This window comes from Haliotis asinina, chromosome 4 (assembly GCF_037392515.1).
Source record: "Haliotis asinina isolate JCU_RB_2024 chromosome 4, JCU_Hal_asi_v2, whole genome shotgun sequence".
In the NCBI taxonomy this organism is placed as follows: Eukaryota; Metazoa; Mollusca; class Gastropoda; order Lepetellida; family Haliotidae; genus Haliotis; species Haliotis asinina.
In genome coordinates, this window is record NC_090283.1 from 73078949 (window position 1) to 73096049 (window position 17101).

The 17101-nt window shown below is 41.1% G+C and overlaps 1 protein-coding gene across 1 annotated transcript; it reads left to right on the plus strand.

Annotated features, from left to right (window-relative positions):
- Positions 1-295: 295 nt before the first annotated feature.
- Positions 296-10476, plus strand: LOC137282719 (monocarboxylate transporter 12-B-like). The gene is made up of 7 exons (XM_067814507.1): positions 296-454; positions 2502-2631; positions 2738-3015; positions 3379-3522; positions 4883-5671; positions 8998-9048; positions 9803-10476. Exons 3-7 carry the CDS (start codon positions 2772-2774, stop codon positions 9973-9975), a joined length of 1401 nt encoding a protein of 466 aa, XP_067670608.1. The 5' UTR covers positions 296-454; positions 2502-2631; positions 2738-2771; the 3' UTR covers positions 9976-10476.
- Positions 10477-17101: the final 6625 nt, after the last annotated feature.

Here is a 17101-nt window from a genome sequence, read left to right on the forward strand (position 1 = left end):
CGGTCGACGTTAATTGGTCAACGCACCTGCCAACATACCAGTTGATATAGCAGCAGTTGCTATACCACTGATCCCATTACATCACTATCCGTGACCGAAGCCGACAGTTAAATACATACAGCTCATTCGCACGTACAGCTATTGGTATGTGTACCTCTATATTCATAACCAACCACACTAAAAGCAGTGCTGAGGCATACATGCGTCTCAAATCGAGAAGAAGGCAAGGTATCCTCGGGTCTATTTATAGCGGACGCAAGACTGTGAATGCTGACCCAGAAAGACTTTGCTGAACGCCAGAGATAGCATACGGCCGTTCGCAGACATACGTGTTTACTGCGCTGGGGTGGACAATCGATCCAAGCTCATGCGCCGTGCAATGACCTGAAGAGGCGTGTCCAGGGTGTCGTGACAGTCGTGGACGTGAAGGTGATGAGGACAGCCACGCTAGTGGGTGAGTTTATATTTGGGGACATTCACAACCAGCATGTTTTCACTATGACAGCTGTAAGTGTGTAAGTGTTCATTGTGAGAGCTGCACAAGTATGTAATTGTTCACCATGACAGCTGGGCAAGTATGTTTCAGTACACTGCTAGAGCTTCACAGGCACGTTAGTGTTCATTGTGAGAGCACAAGTATGTGGGTGTTCATTGTGAGAGCTGCACAAGGTTGTGGGTTTTTTTTGCTTTTCGAAGTGTGCAATCTCGTAATATATTGTGTAGCAGTAATGGATATCTCCACCAACAGCTATGATGTAATGGTCCTGGTCGTCGTTTTTGATAAAAATACTGACACCCACAACAACTGAGTCTTCCACAGAGAAAGACGCGGCGGCTGAGGGGGTTAGTGAGCTGGTGATCAGGTGCCTGACTCTGACAGTGTGGGTTCGAATCCCGGAATGGGAAACAACTCACAAGCTACTAGAATATGTACGTTAGTGAGAAAGTGTATTCTCAACCGTATCATACATTTGACCACTTTCTAAATGGCACTGTGCATTCACAATATTCAATATCTCGCAACATCAGAAGCAGGGTATCTCAATGTAACATGCTTGTAATGTCTGCTGCAAAAACCCTTTTATCACAGTCTAAAGTGATCTTCTGAATCAGCTTCAGTCTGTTCAAAATGCCACAGCTGGCACTGTATCCTGGGCTGCACATCCTGATGTATCATAATAGCTTAGCAGCATTCCAGTGAATGCCACTGATTTCTGCGTACCGCTCACAATAGTCAGTGCCACATGACAGCAAGTGATATCTCAGAGAAATATACGCCCTCAATATCTCGCCATTTTGATGATTGTGTTCAAGGTCGCACTCGGCAACATTCCGGCTGCATGGTGGCGGTCTGTAAACAATGATCAACATCATGAGCATCGACATGCGCAGTTGGGATACAATGACGAGTCAGCCAAGTCAGCGAGCTTGACCACCCAGTCCCATTACTCGTCTCACTAGACAAGCATTTTGTATTTTGTTGCTGAAGGTCAATTTTAACCCGGATATTCTTGTGTGTCTAATCTGATGATAAGTCACTGATAACAATATTCACCTCTGCAACTCTCTATCTTCCCAAAGTGACTTTGGCTGGATCCGGGGGCATGATACTATTACTTGCACACAACAGCGAGTCTTGAAGTAATGAAATAAGGATAGAGGCATGAGCTTGTCCATATATATGGTGTGAGCACCTTCCAGAAAGTTCAAACGGTGCTTGAATAGTCCATTTTGTTCAGGGAGATTCCAGGTTACACTTAGCCCCCAAACAATGACAACTTTTATATCACTGCTTACTGACTACCCAAGATAAAACAGCATGGGTCACCAAAGTATCAATGAGTTTTATTCATTTGCACGTACTTCATAACCGAATAACAGAGCCAGTGTTTTGTTAACGAATATATGAAAATATCCAGTTAACAGATTGAGTGACCTGAACACAATGTCGGCGAAGATGGAAATCTTCAAACATAACCATGTGAACGCACTGTGAACGCACTGTGAACGCACTGTGAACGTATCCCGATATATGACCACAAGGGTCGGTGCAATACACTGTATCTTGACTCTCTATGTTATTCCATCCAATTGTGGCACCTGGATTTGTGTACGAAATAAAGAACAAATTGTGATTTGTGATCCGAATGTGTTGAGAACAAATTATAATAAAACATTGTTTATTTGTTTGGTTTGTTTCGTCCTTTGATTTGTAATGATTATGTATCTTGTTCTGTCCATGTTGTTAAATTCTTTTTAAAGGCAAATGACAAAACCAAATGCTCTAAACATAGGAATCTACTGAAATCGTTCCATTTCAATTGCTAGATTGTAGTTTTCAATACAATGCACAGCATATATGCATATCAATACGGATGTATTTTGTATTTTTGTCGGTTTTACATGCATATTAACATGCAGGTAAGCTACAGAGCTGTTTCATTTCACTTTAATCGGTAGAACATCTGACGACTAACATATGTTACAACATGATATTCCAGGATTACAGAGCGAGGTTTTATATATGCTTGACTTGGACACTGTGTACCATTCTACGGACAGAGCATAGACTGCGGCGTTCAACAAAGAGCTGGTTTGGTGACTTTCGGCTACTGATAGCCCACGTAAACTGTGAGTATAGCTTATATCGATTCCAATCCTATGTCACAGTAATCACGACAAGTATACTGGCAGTGTACAGACTTCCCTTATATGTAAACGCTATATTTCCTTACAGGAACATGCGGAAGAGGTTGAACATTCTCTAGCTTATGGTTTCCGGTAAGATGACGGACGAGAACGTGGATTACCCGGCCGTTGCAGACTTCCAAAGTACACGCAGAAGCAAGTACGCCTGGGTGGTCTTGCTGGCTGCGTTTCTTTCCCAGTTTCTGAACCCCGCCTTGAATTATGCAGTAGGGGTGTTCCACGTGGCCCTGTTGGATCGTTTCCATGGCGACGTCACGTTGACGGCTTGGATTGGCTCCCTGCACAGCTGCATGTTTGCATTAGCAGGTAGGCTTCGGGGGGAAAATGATTCTTTGACGCTGAGGCTGTCCCTTTTCCTGCATACCTCCCTCGTGACAAATAGTGAATAATCAATATTTTAATGATAGTTTCAACAACTTTTATATTTATGGGACATGAATTCTGGGAAAAAAGCTTACAGAGTTGGACTGATGTTTTGATTATGATCAGCGTTTCGTTTGGTATTTTATGTGAATTAGTTTTCGAGTTTCCAAGTGAACGGTCCCCTTTTGCGCCAGACGGACTGTAACTTAAACGATTTGGAACGAGCAGTTACTTCAATCGAGATGCAACCGCACCACTTGTTTTCTTATTCCAATAGACTACCATATATTAAACTCCATGTTTCAGGTCCTATCGCCGCTTTGGTGACCAACATGTTTAATTGTAGAACATGCGTCTTTATGTCTGGCATTCTTGGCTTTGTGGGATTTGGTGTCAGTGCTTTCGTCATGGACATCAGAGTGTTATTCGTCAGCTACGCCTTCGTTGCGGGTAAAAAACTGCATGGCATATTTTTTATTTAATTCATTCAGGTGTCCCCAAGGTCAATAGATGGGTGTCAAAATATGTATATACATGTAGAATCATAGTTGCTGTAACACATTCTTGAAGAGCGTGTTAGAATGGGTTTTCAGCATCCCATGCTTGTCGTAAGAAAGCAATTACCGATCGTTTGATCGGTGCTCATGCTATTGATCAATGAAACTGTCTGGTCCAGACACGGCTGTGATATAGAACTTGTTATTCTTGCGAGGCGATAAGCTGGTTCCCGGCTCCTTTTGCGGGAGTCGCCTTGTCGACATGACCAAAGATGATGGTCAAATGGATGTCCTTTTATAGGATGAATCCACGCCCTGCTACATACTCCCCTAAATTAGCAGAAGGCACGTCCCAGGCCGCATGCAAGGGTATTGGTGTTAAAGTTTGCTCAAATTTCATATGAACGTGCTCAGCCCCACGTTGGGAGCCAAAGTAAAGGCCACAAAATTTCCGTTTCCCGTGCTGCTGCCCGTCAACAACCTGACAAGGTAAGAATGCCATCTGTGGGATGTCGCAAGGCCCTGCAACACGTATATTCAAGAACCAGATGAATTTTCAAATTTAGCTATTGCAAAATATGACTTCACAAGTCCAGACTGGACAACCATGATTGGCTGTTACGGCTCACGATAGTCGTAATAGCTGGATAACTTGGGAATGGTTAGATTGGAACACCCCTACACCCGACCCGCCAATGTCATCTGACACCAATGACACCATTCGTAAAGGTATAAAACTCTTTTAGTCACCGGAAGCACGTGTACTAAGGTCTCGCGAAGTGACCGTGACCTACTTACGGGCCATTATTGCCAAGTGCGGTGTTGCAACAAACAAACAAAAACGAAAGCAAAATCAAACAAACAAGCAAGTTGTCATATTGTTTTTACGAAACTCGTTTCAGAAATCTCGCTCGGGAAATATGTATTTTTTCTGACACTCGTTTCGTAAAAACAATATGGCACACTCGCGAGTGTATTAATCTCTTCATGTTTCACATATGTATACATACATATTTACGTTGCTTGAAGTGATGCGCTACATCTGACACAAAATTCATAAATTTGGATCGGTTTCACCATCAGTGCTTAAATTCAAAACTGAAAAATTATAATCTTCAATAATGAATGGTCTTTAGGGGATCTGAATTCAAACCTTGTTGTCAGACACAGCTGTGGGCCATTTTGCCGTTACTCGCGTTATCTATCATTGGTTTTCCCGACCCAGCTTTGATTAATCACAAGCCACGGAAATATTTATGGTATGATGCGCTTTACTTACTCAGTCATTCAATCAGTCAACATTATCCTTGCAGGACTCGCTCAAGCCTTTGCTCAGGTTGGTTCATTGGTAGTGATTGGATACTACTTTCCTGAAGACACGGCTCTGGCTTCAGGAATAGCAGTCTGCGGAACAGCTCTAGGAATATTCGTTCACCCGCCGCTGATTCAAATGTTTATCGAATGGTATGCACTTCCGGGTGCGTTCTTGATGGTTGGAGCGATGGTATCACACTGTTGTATATTCGGACTGATGATGCGGCCATCGTCTTACGAAGTCTTACGAGGAGCTCAAAATCGAAGTGGACGTACCAAGAAGGGAGCCATTCTCTTCGCGGCTTTCGGGGACATAACAACATATAAAAACATTCTCTCCGACTTTCCATTTATTGCCTTCATGCTGAGTACTCTTCTTCTTGCAATGGGATACTCGGTGCATATACTCTTCCTTCCAGATTACATGAAGTTTAACGGGGCTTCATTGCAAGAAGCATCGTTAAGTATATCTACTTTAGGAATAGGCAGCTTTGTATCAAGACTCCTGTTGGGCGTTTTATCCAACGACAAGAAGGTAGGGCCAGAGTTGATATATTCTGGCACTGTTGGAATAACTGCCGTTACATCTGTGCTCTTGCCGCTCCTAGTTAAAACAGTTGCTGGACGACTCACATATGGAGCACTCCTTGGTGTTTATACGGGTGGTGTGTTTGCCCTGCAGAGCACGATAGCTTTAGACATTGCCGGAGTAGAACATTTTGCCATTGCCTACGGTGCTGTGATGTTCTTCCTGGGTATTGGCTACCTCGTCGGACCACCCATCGCAGGTAAGCATTCATAATGTTTTGTCAGATTCAGAAATGTCCAAGCCAGTTTCTTTTATTCGGATAGCACTGGACATAAACAGCAAAATAAACTCTGAAACTTATATTGATGGATTAGTGAAAGTTGTTAGGTCACCAGTGTGCGCGAATTGGTGAGAATGTCTTGCCCATTCCTAGCATTCCTTTTCATAGAGTTAAAGCATTCCTTTCCATAGAGTATATATTTGTTGTTAGAAAGCACAGATCTCCTGTTATGAGAAGGCGTCAGTTTGTTGCATAAAGTTGCCTCCCTTAGGGGGTCCAGGCAGCTATTGTTATTACAGCCAACCGTTTTCTCCCGGACAATCAGGCGCGTAGCACTCCATTTGCTTTCGTGTAAACCCGATAGGTTGCAAGCTTTATGTTTAGATGGTTATGAGGGCGTGTCCATCTTGTAAGCCTGGTTCTTTTATAATGGTAGATACGCCCCTAACATTGTGTGTTTGTGTGTCAGAGAGGCACCCTGGTTGTAGGTTTCACGAAACTGACACAACCTGTTCCGGCTTCGCGCGTTGTTGGTGAATCATTCGTGCAATTGTCATCACTGCTTTGACTTCTACGCCCTGTAGAATCTTTTTCCGTTGATAATGGAGACTCATTATTCCCTGGCGTGGACATTTGACTTTCCCTAATCAAGATGACAGACGGAGATATAGCTGAAACTTTAGTGAATATAGCGGTACGTCCTCATGGTGCATCTTGAAGGGAAAACGTGTGGCGTGCATCACAGGTGCAAGGTCAAACACCCCAAATCGTATATCAGAGACAATTTTGTTGCACACACAGGACTTGTTCTGATACCTGCTACAGGTAGCTAGCACTTGACAAATGTGTGTGTGTGTGTGTGTGTGTGTGTGTGTGTGTCTGAGTCTAGGTTTGCGCCGCTTTTTAGCAATATTCCAGCAATATCACGGCGAGGGACACCAGAAAATGGGCCTCACACATTGTGCCCATGTGGGGAATCGAACCCGGGTCTTCGACATGACGAGCGAACGCTTTAACCACTAGGCTACCCCACCGCCCCTCACTTGACAAATGGGATCGCTAAGTTCTGCTTCCATCTCAGGATTGATGTGCAAATGGGCTCAAAATCTTCCTAATAACATTCCACTTGGTGCTTCAACATTAGCAACATCTTTCTCGCTGTTGCGATGATGTCCATGCGTGGCATATGGAATCCGTTGCACTCCAGCATGCAAATTGATACACTGTGCCAACATGGCAGAAGAGAATGGGGACCAGTCAGACAGTCAGCCTATGGATGACAGCGACAGTGGGGAAGAATATTGCAAATGGGTCTAAAGGGAATTTGTAATGCACTAATGAGAGCCACAAGTTCATATTACATGGATGTAACGCTGTTGCATGATACTGGTTTAAAGTGTTAATACATTGTTGATCAGTCAGTCGCGAACTGTGTGCCAACTATAAGTAAAACCAAAAATAGATAAAGATATCTTTTTGATAAAACTAAAAAATGAACGACAAAAAATGTGGCCCGCTCCAGGAAAACCAGGCACAAGTAGCGTCAGTTACAAGGGTTTTGATCCCCTGATCAGTTTAATACGTACGGTAACCATTGTTGCGTCAGTGGAGTGCAACGATGTCTGTTATCAGCTATTCATAGGAAAGGTAATTAAAATAATGTTTTGCAACTTGTGGCTGGTTTTGCTGGTGTACGCCACAATGAGTTGAATTTCAGTTTTAGCATCTTCATTTCCTGTTAGTTTCAGTGTATTCAAAGTGTATTTGCACACTTGACTTGTAACGGTATAGCAAAGTATGACACCATTTTCCAAATTTGCTGAAAAAGGCTTATGTTTGAAAAACGGATTATTAGATCAAATAAATGTGAATTACAGTCAATGTAACAGTTGTTGTGGATGCCTAAGACACCCCTCTAACCTACCCATATTTTGCCCATCCTGGATCCTTTTATGCCTTTGGGACTGAACATTTGAAGGAAACTCGTGAAATATGCAAAAAATGTCACCTTTTTCAAAGTATTTTGCACATATGAAGCAGGTAACTTTAATTAAACAACACAAATCATATATCAGGAGATGCGGAATGTTCTTAGGAACATTTGTAGCCCATTTATACATCAATTGGTCAATCCTGTGTAGAGTTATAGCGGATTCCCTTACCCCCTATATTTGAAGAAAAAACTGGCAGCCATATTTAAAGGTGGCCACCAAAATGTCATTTGGCAAAATGATCTGAAGGTCCATCAACCATTTCTGGACACCTCATATATCAAGTTAACCAAATATCATAACCACATCTGTTCAGCACATTAGTAATGAAATTCGGTCTGGCACATGGACTATTGTAACTATAAAGGAAGGTTTGAGTGAGTGTTAATAGTTTTACACTACTTTTTAGTTATACAGTGGAAGCTGTCTACACCGGCACTCATCGGGACTGAAGAAATAATCCAGTTTAGACAACGTGCCAGATTGTAGAGCTGATGATAAATGTATATGCCACTGACGGGCGTGACATTTTATACTGGTGTTGACAACTTGCCGGATTGGGCAGATTGCCAGTTATGACAGTTTCCACCGTATTCCTACGATCTCCCTTTGGCTAGCCCACCATACCCTAATCAACCATGTATCTTAAATTTGTATATTTGATTTAGGGATGAAGGGGAAGTACTCTCAAAGCTATAGGAAGCAAATCTGCAAACTATATTCGATGTAACCATCGGTAGCCGATCATGACAATTTTATTAGATGTGACGACAAATGCTGTATTCAGGTGATTATACTGGGTGTGGAGATTCCGACTGGATCAGTATAATCACGTTTTGTGTGTAAACCAAATGCCTTAATACACTCGGGTAGTTGATTACCGTTTCATTTTGCTTTGACTAGGAATTTTGTATTTATAAAAATCTATTAATTACCTGTCAATCGTAGAAATATGTATCAAAAGTGTTGATAACATTATTTTACACGATTGCACACGTAAAAATCCTTTGCATGAAAATGTTAGTTTGAAGAGATTTCGTAAAACGATTAAAAAGGCATCACCATAACGCATCAGAAATCACCTTCCAGTTGAAACTGAGCAGCAAACAGCAGGCACTGTCTGGCTGATATCAGACTACTTTTTGAAAGCGGTATTCGCTTTGAAGGAGTTTCAAAAGCAAATCACTACACCGCGTCTTCACGCTGCGACACCAAACATTGCCACTGAAAGAATACCAGTTTCGTTAAAGGCTCTTGTTCTGATTTTAGTCGCCAAGACACACATTGTTGATTCATTATTTTTTCTGTTTGTAGGGAGTATATTCGAACTGACCAACAATTTCAGCTATGTTTTCGTGTGCTCATGTGAGTATTTCATATACTAAACTATTTTGCTATTCTAGCACATGAAAAATGTTTCATCATGAACATCCTCACTGAATATAAAATATTTGATAAAGGTGACTAAATTAACATTTGTTTGTGCTGGACATTTTCTAAAGGAACGTGCACCTGTTGAGGAAAACGACGCTGGTCGATGGAATCTGGAAGCACTGTAGTGCTTTCGAAACTGAGTTGTATGGATGTGAAAGCCCTACGGTGACATGTTCACGGCAACTCGTCTTTGCGTGTGCTGATGGTGGCGTTGGGGCAGGATAACGCTCGTTGCGAACACGTCTTATTTTCACGATGTGATAGTGGTTCAACACTGCATACGAATAAGTCGGAATCTACAGCTGGTTGAGGTTACAATAGCGATAAAGTTGTAATCCATGTCGAAATGTCGTCACACATATTGTCACGCGTCTAAAATGCGTGTTTAGTATCGATTTGATCTGTTGATTGGCATCTTAGAAGGTGATGAATGATAAGAAAAGTACGATACATATGGATATCAACTTTCTTATTTTGTTTTATTTTATGGATACACGATGCCATTTAGAAAGTGGTCAAATGTAACATATGTTATATTTGGGATTACAATTTTTAGTAAAGGTCGGATTCTAGTAAATATATAAAGAAATTATTGTCAATAAATTATCCTACGTTTCTTCATACTGATGTGGGAAACAAGTTCATAATACTATATATTTTATATTATTCCTGACTCTGTTTTCAGCTGTGATGTTCTTTGCCTCGGTGACATTTGGATTCCTGTCCATGTTAGGAAGAAAGACCACTGCCCAAAAGGACGACAACGTGCTTGACCAGTACGATTTGGCTGCCACAGAGGATAACTCGTTGGTGCCGAAACAGAAGAATATGAATATAGTCAGTGCGAGCGACAGCTAGTGACTAGAACCATTGTGGACCTGAAACCAACAAAATATACACACTTGGTTCAAGGCGCTGTGACCATTACTTGTCATGTCGTGTTGTCTTTTGATTCATTTGCAAAGAATGCCTGGCGCTGGCCTTACATGTACATTCCCCCACCCCAATTTTGAGGAGTGTGACTTCAAAATCAAACAGACAATCAAATAGTTAGGGGCTTTATCTTTGCTTCCTAGACGAGTACACGAGGAGTTCCATCGACCATTCTAGAGTGAGTGAGTTAGCGAGTGAGTTTAGTTTCACGCCGCTTTTAGCAGTGTTCCAGCAGTATCACGGCTTGGGGCACCTGAAAACGGCTTTACGCATTTTCTCATGTGCGGAATCGAAATCGGGCCTTTGGAAATGCGAAATTCGTATATTTCAGTAATAAGGCCTCAGGCCCACGTACTTATTACATGCAAATATTTACACTCGGTGCTGCATTTAATAAAATTTGAACATATGACGATAGTAGACCAACAGCGTTTTTGACAAAATTTGCCAGGTTTTTAACAGTGAGATATCAGAGGACTGTAACATTCTTACAAGAGTCTCTCTGTGATTAATAGTACGCACTCGTAACAAAGGAAAATATTTAAGACGTGTATCATGATAGACCGGACAAGCAAAAATATGATGAATTTCATTTTCATCAGCATTTAAACGAGTGGGCAAATACGAATGTTTTTGTCCATACCCTGCCTTCTGCCTGTACTTTGAATAAAATCGAGTTCTCCATTTCTAAACAAGAGTCATCAGAAGATGACATATCCCCCCGGCCCCAACATATTTGAAGGGATAAATTATCCGACAGTTACTTATTGTGTTTTTAGACCATGTCTGACTTGGTTCTATGGACTTCATGAAAAATATAAATGCCATATATCTGTAATCGGAAAAAGTCACCATTCCATTATCTGTCTCGTATATCTGCCAAGATCTTTAGAAAGATATGAAATGGTTTTCGAGTTGTGCTCCGCAAACGAAGTCAGCAACGTGTTCATGGAACCGAGAAAATAATACATCATAAAAACCTGTACATAGCAAAAGGCACCACTTTGCGATCTGCCTCACATATCTACCAAGTAACACTGACAGATATTAAGAAGTTTTTGATTTCTGCTCCGGAAACGAAACACACCTTTCACTTTTGAGACAAAGTCTGAATCGTTTCCATGGAAACCGAGAAACTAAGAAATCACAAAAACCTTAATTAGCAAAAGACACCATTGCAGCTTCTTATTGGTTTATCTACCAAGTTAAGTTTTGCAGAAAACTATTGAACGGTTTTTGAGTTCTTCTCCGGAAACGAAGCCCGCAGAGACTGTCCAAAACCTTGTTAGTGGATGCCCTTCCTTGGCACAAACAGCATATCTTAAAAGACATGTACATGATGGCATGGCTCGCTGCTTTTATTATCGTCTCCACCATGCCTGTGGCTTTGACTCCGAGGTCCATCCATGGTACGACCCTGAACATGTCCAGGGCGTCCTGGAAAATGACAGCTACAAACTTCTATGGAATAGGCCAATATACAGCCTGAGACGAATTCCAGCCAACAAACCTGATCTTGTTCTTTTTGATAAAACCAATGAAATTATTTATATCATAGAATTTTCTGTCCCTTTTGACAGCAATGTGATTGGCAAGATTCAGGAAAAGCATGATAAATATGCGGACCTCGCCTTTGAAATGTCTCGCCTGTGTCCTAAGTACTCTGTCGTCAGGCTCCCCATTGTTCTCGGTGCCCTTGGTTTGGTACCTCCTGATCTCTTGGCGCAGATCAGAAGAGTGCCCGGGTTCTCCACCGGGAGCACAGCCCTTCTGACAATCTGGGTAATGCAGAAGGCTGCAGTGTTAGGGAGCCTCCATATTCTCCGGAAAGTTCTTGGTTGGTTCGACTAGGCAGTGTTTCCTGGGAGAAGTCCATTCGCTGTCTGGGCTGCGTGTAGAGGGGGCGAGGGCCCTGAGCTGATGATGAGCTTGACCAGCCTGACTGTGCCAGGATCACCCAAACCCTCTCTGCTGCATTTCTATCTCAGTCTGTAAAACATAATAATAAATAAGCCAAAACTCTGTAAATAGCAAAAGGCAGAACTATAGATTGAGATTATTGTATCTACTATATCTATCAAATTTGGTCTAAAATTACTGAACGGTTTCTGGGTTATGCTCTGGAAACAAAATTATTACGGACGGACGAACATTACATGTCGGGGGGAAAACACGGTAAGCATGCGTGCGTATTCTTTACGTAAACTGCTTAGGTATAGCTCAGGAAAGAGTGACACTTTGAAATCTGCATAAACATTTAGTATGGAACAGTTTGACACCTCAGAATACCATGTTTGTGCATAACAACCTTTAACCCTACGCGTAAAGTCAAACATAAAGCAATCTACATCACCAACACCTTGGCACTGCCACATTATTCCAAAACCTAGAGAATACAATAAATGCTTAATATGAGTAACCCAACTTTCTCTACCAGCTGCATCTCAACCTACTAACATCTTGTAACACTGATGGGGGTACCTGTTTTGAGACGTGTTAAGAAGTTTGAGACAGTATCTTATACATCTAACATATGTATCTACATAAACACCATAACGACCACATTTGCCCAATACAACAACATTGGTAGATTTGGAGCCAACACCCAAAACAAAGTTACAACATTTAGCTTGAAAGCGTTCAAGAAACAACCACTGGTGGACACCCCAAATCTCTGAACCATACAGAATTATTGGTTTGATTTGTTAATCAAACATATTAAACAAAACCCTAGGAGAAATGTTACGAAGTTTATAACTTAGTTGACGAATGGAAACAACAGCTTTGGTTGCTTTCTGGACTACTTGTTGTGAGATAAACTTAAACATGTGCAAAAGCAAATTTAATAAAATCATAACTTGGTGGTCACTACTGATTCGTGTAGTGTAACTGCCATCTGAATTAAGTATATTATCTGAATTAATTATATATATATATACCATTATTTTCAAAATATGTCCCGTAGTCAATGACATGGTCAAATATATACCCTTGGAAAATGTATTGGCGCACAGGCCTGACTATACAATAAATTTGTAAGGCCACCATGAAACGAGCAAGCAGCGGGCCACCAGACAGGCTGACGCTATTTCATACACTGGCTAAAGTTGTGTTCAAAATATTTTGGACTGACGTGCTATATTTAAGTTTCATTGTGTTTGTATCTCAGTACGCTTTTCAGACCATACATTACGCTATTCTATACGTCAAGATCTTGTGTTCACCTTGTTGCCGGTGTGTACGTTTCATATGTCCCAGTGTGTGTTTATGGACATACATTACATATATGGACCATACAAGGATCAACAACTTGAAAGCAATTGTGGTCCCGGTTTTAAAAATGTATGGACCGGTTTCTATATAAACTGAATGTTCGTGTTCCATAATGATTGCTGTCTGTTTTGTCTTTAGATACTCAAAGTCTTTACACTAAGTTACGTCGAACCAAAAAGAACGGTGTTTGTATACTTAGCATTATTTAAGTATTTAATGAGTAAATGGCTGAATACCGCGCGTTTCATAATACTTCACATAAGCATTAGAAATGTATTACAGTTCATAGTTTTTATGCTAAGATATTTATGAGTTTTCATATTATGGTGCATTTATTGGTCAACGTTCTAAAGAGTGATGTGACACAATCGGCAGTGCCAGAGCCTGTGGCAATAACTTAGCATTAAAGAAGACATTCGAGGAATGTCACTGTCCCAACCTGGGATGCTAGGTCAGCGTGACCAATGCATTGTCCACTACCCCCAGAATGACCAAAACAAAGGGCACTAATAAAGGAGAAGATTAATGTGGGTGACAAACATCGCATTTAGTGAGGGGAAGAAGCTGTTTAAAGAAAACTTCAAATTAACAAACAAAAAATGGTCTTACGAAGATTTTCGAGTGAGTGATTGAGTTAAAATTTATTGTCACATTGGCTACATTTCATCCATATCGAGACGAGGGCCATTAATATTATACATAACAGTGAATGGTAAATGGAACTAAGTCTGTGAACAAAGGACCCTAAAACAACTAGATTATCACAGATAGATACTTGAAACTAGTAATTAAATCTAAAACATTCTAACTATAGGACGTAACATTATGAAAACGGGCCAGAGACCCCCACACCTAAAGGTACATCATCATACTAAGGTCCATGGGGACTTACAGTACCTTTGCTACCTGCGTGCAACCTAGCTCGATTTACATCATCCCCTCAGCTGATGGTGATTCTGCTGCGTTTAAGCTTAAGCCAACATTAAAATAACTAATATGCTACGATTAAAAGTATGGTAGTGCAAAATTTATCTTGAATTGTAGGGACTTACGTGCCCTCTCACGGGGACAATAATGTTACAATACTTGAACTTCAGAGTACAGCCACTAACACTCGAAGTAACTAATTTTACTGCCAATAATTAACATACATTTCTCTACAGGACATACTAATCAAAATTCAATCATGAAATCAATTGCTTTTGAGAAAAACAATAATTAAATGAATAACCAACAGTGGTGAAAAGATCCTTAACAGTTTTCACACTGAAATATTTATCCCTTGTGATGGAGAATTCACCACAGTCAAGCAGGATATGCTTGACAGTGACTCTCACATCACAAGGGATACAAAACGGAGGATCCTCAACTTTCCTCACCCCACTTCGTCCATATATTGTGTGGCCAATACGGCATTGTCGCATGATGACCTTCAAATCTGGACTGAAAACCCGAGTAGGTATACACGATGTAGGGTTGTATTTCATTTAGTTTATTTATGTCTACTTGGATGTCCCTTTTCTTCTGAATCAGATCACGGGTGTAAGTTCTAATGCTAGATTTGTAGTCAGAGTAAGAAATTTTGATGTGGTGTCACAGAATTGTTAAGTGCTGTCTTGGCAGCAAGATCGACCTTTGTATTCCCAGGAACGCCAACGTGGTGTCGTATTGGCCAGTAGCAAGATCACTATACAATTCAATATATCATTTCAATTAAAAGTGGATGTTTGCCTGAAAACAAGACAGAATATGAATAGATTATATATTGTTAATGTTAAGGGTGTCTTTGAATTTATATCTAAGAGCCGTTAATACGGCGTCTGCTTCAGCTGTGAAAGTAAAACTGCTATCCGGTAATCTAGAAGATATTGTTATGATCAACTTCTGGTCTAACTAACTGGTGGACAGAATCAAGTAGGTTTAGGTTGCCTATGCAGGCTCCACCATATACAATGGAAACATAAGTTTCAAGCGTACCAGTGATCTATATAAGTGAAGAAGGGTAGTTGGATCCCCTGCCGTCTTTGAATTGGAGACAACCTTTAACAAATTAAGTGCTTTCAGGTACTTAGCTTTAAGGGACTTAATATATGGCAGGAATGTTACATGGAATCGGAAATTATACCCAAGAACGTGGCCTCTTTTACAACTTGGATGGAAGTGTTATTTAAAGATAGTTCAGGGTCTCTTATTTTCCACAAAAGTGTAGACAATTAGTTTTTGACGTTTTGAGATTATAAAGCCGTTTTCAAGACACCATTTATTTATTTCATATAAACACAACTGTAATTGCTGTTCAATAGCATGCATACTTTTTCCTCGACAAGAAATACTAAAATCATCCACAAAAAGTGATCCATCGATCCATTGACAACTTTGGATAAACTGTTGATCTTGATACTAAATAGAGTGACTGACTAAATACTGTCTTGAGGGACACCCTCACCCTGACTGTAATGTTCAGGCAGGGTTGAAGCCACTCGGACTTGAAATTGCCTGTCTTTTAAATACTGTGATATGAAAAGTGGTAAACGATGTGACGGTCAATAATCACCCCCATCAGTGACTGGAAGTGCAGTCGCCTGATTACACCGGCTTTGTGTTTCGACCCCAAAATAGCAGAAGGTGGACAAACTGGACAATTTGTGATTTGGCGTTGGTCACCAGTTGCTGACACGGTTTCAGCTAATTATCTAAGAAATCACTAACGTATATAAACAGCGTCGTCAACGAAGTCAGCAGGAGGCACTAGATGGAGCGGAACAGTGACCAGACCAAGACCAGCCAAGCAGTCTATAGCTTGGAGGAACCAGATTCAGGGGACCAACAGCTTAACTCGGGGAAGCCCAACACCCTCAGACTAGCTCCGGCCAAACCTGGTCAACGCATGGTCTCTCTGACGACCTTAGCCACGCCCTTGTCTGATCAATCTTAGCAGAGTAGTAGAAATCAGGGCAACAACCCTGTTGTACAATAGACAAAGTGAGGACTTGGACAACTCACACATATTGAACCGAAATGCCGTTAATGTCTGGTTCAAGTGCAAGTTCCATGTTGTTAGATCATGATCCAGTTCCTTCGCCAGGACATCATCTAATGTCCTATGAAAACGTTTCACTCTGCCATTTGCCTGTGGGTGGTCGAAGGAAGTTACGTGGTGAGTGCCAAGACTGGCGAGAGTTTCCTTTATCACACGATTCTGTATGGCCGTGTATCCCGCTACTTGCTCTTTGTGGTCTGGTGGAATTTCGACATCCAATAAAGCCTCATCACATTGCGGAGTTGTTGACTAGCCTAAATGGTCTGTTAGTGTTACCAAGTTTTCCACGGGTACATTTCACTAATTTTCCTATTATGTACCCCCTCCGTAACATAAACGTTTTATTTGTGGTGTTTACAATCATGAATGGTACATTCCTACTTTTGTTTACGAGCGCTAACGAGTTGGTTACTATTAGTCCTGATTCTCGAGATAAACAGCCAGTATCTGTGACTGACACTTGATACAGGGTTTTCTCAGAAAGGTATGGCCTTTGCGTTACCTTTGCCCTACACAGACCTCTGCTCAGTGTTTTCAAAATAGCTTCCCCTGACAGAAAATAAAAGAGGCAATGAGAATGCCTCCTACCAAAGGAACTTATGCCTATCCTTAGACTTTCCTGGTCATAGTAAAGTCTGATACCATTTTGCTCTAGCCAATCACTCTTCAAAATCATATTCTTATTCATATTACCTACCACCTAAAATTGATGGTTTATGTTCACTCCCCCGAGTCGAA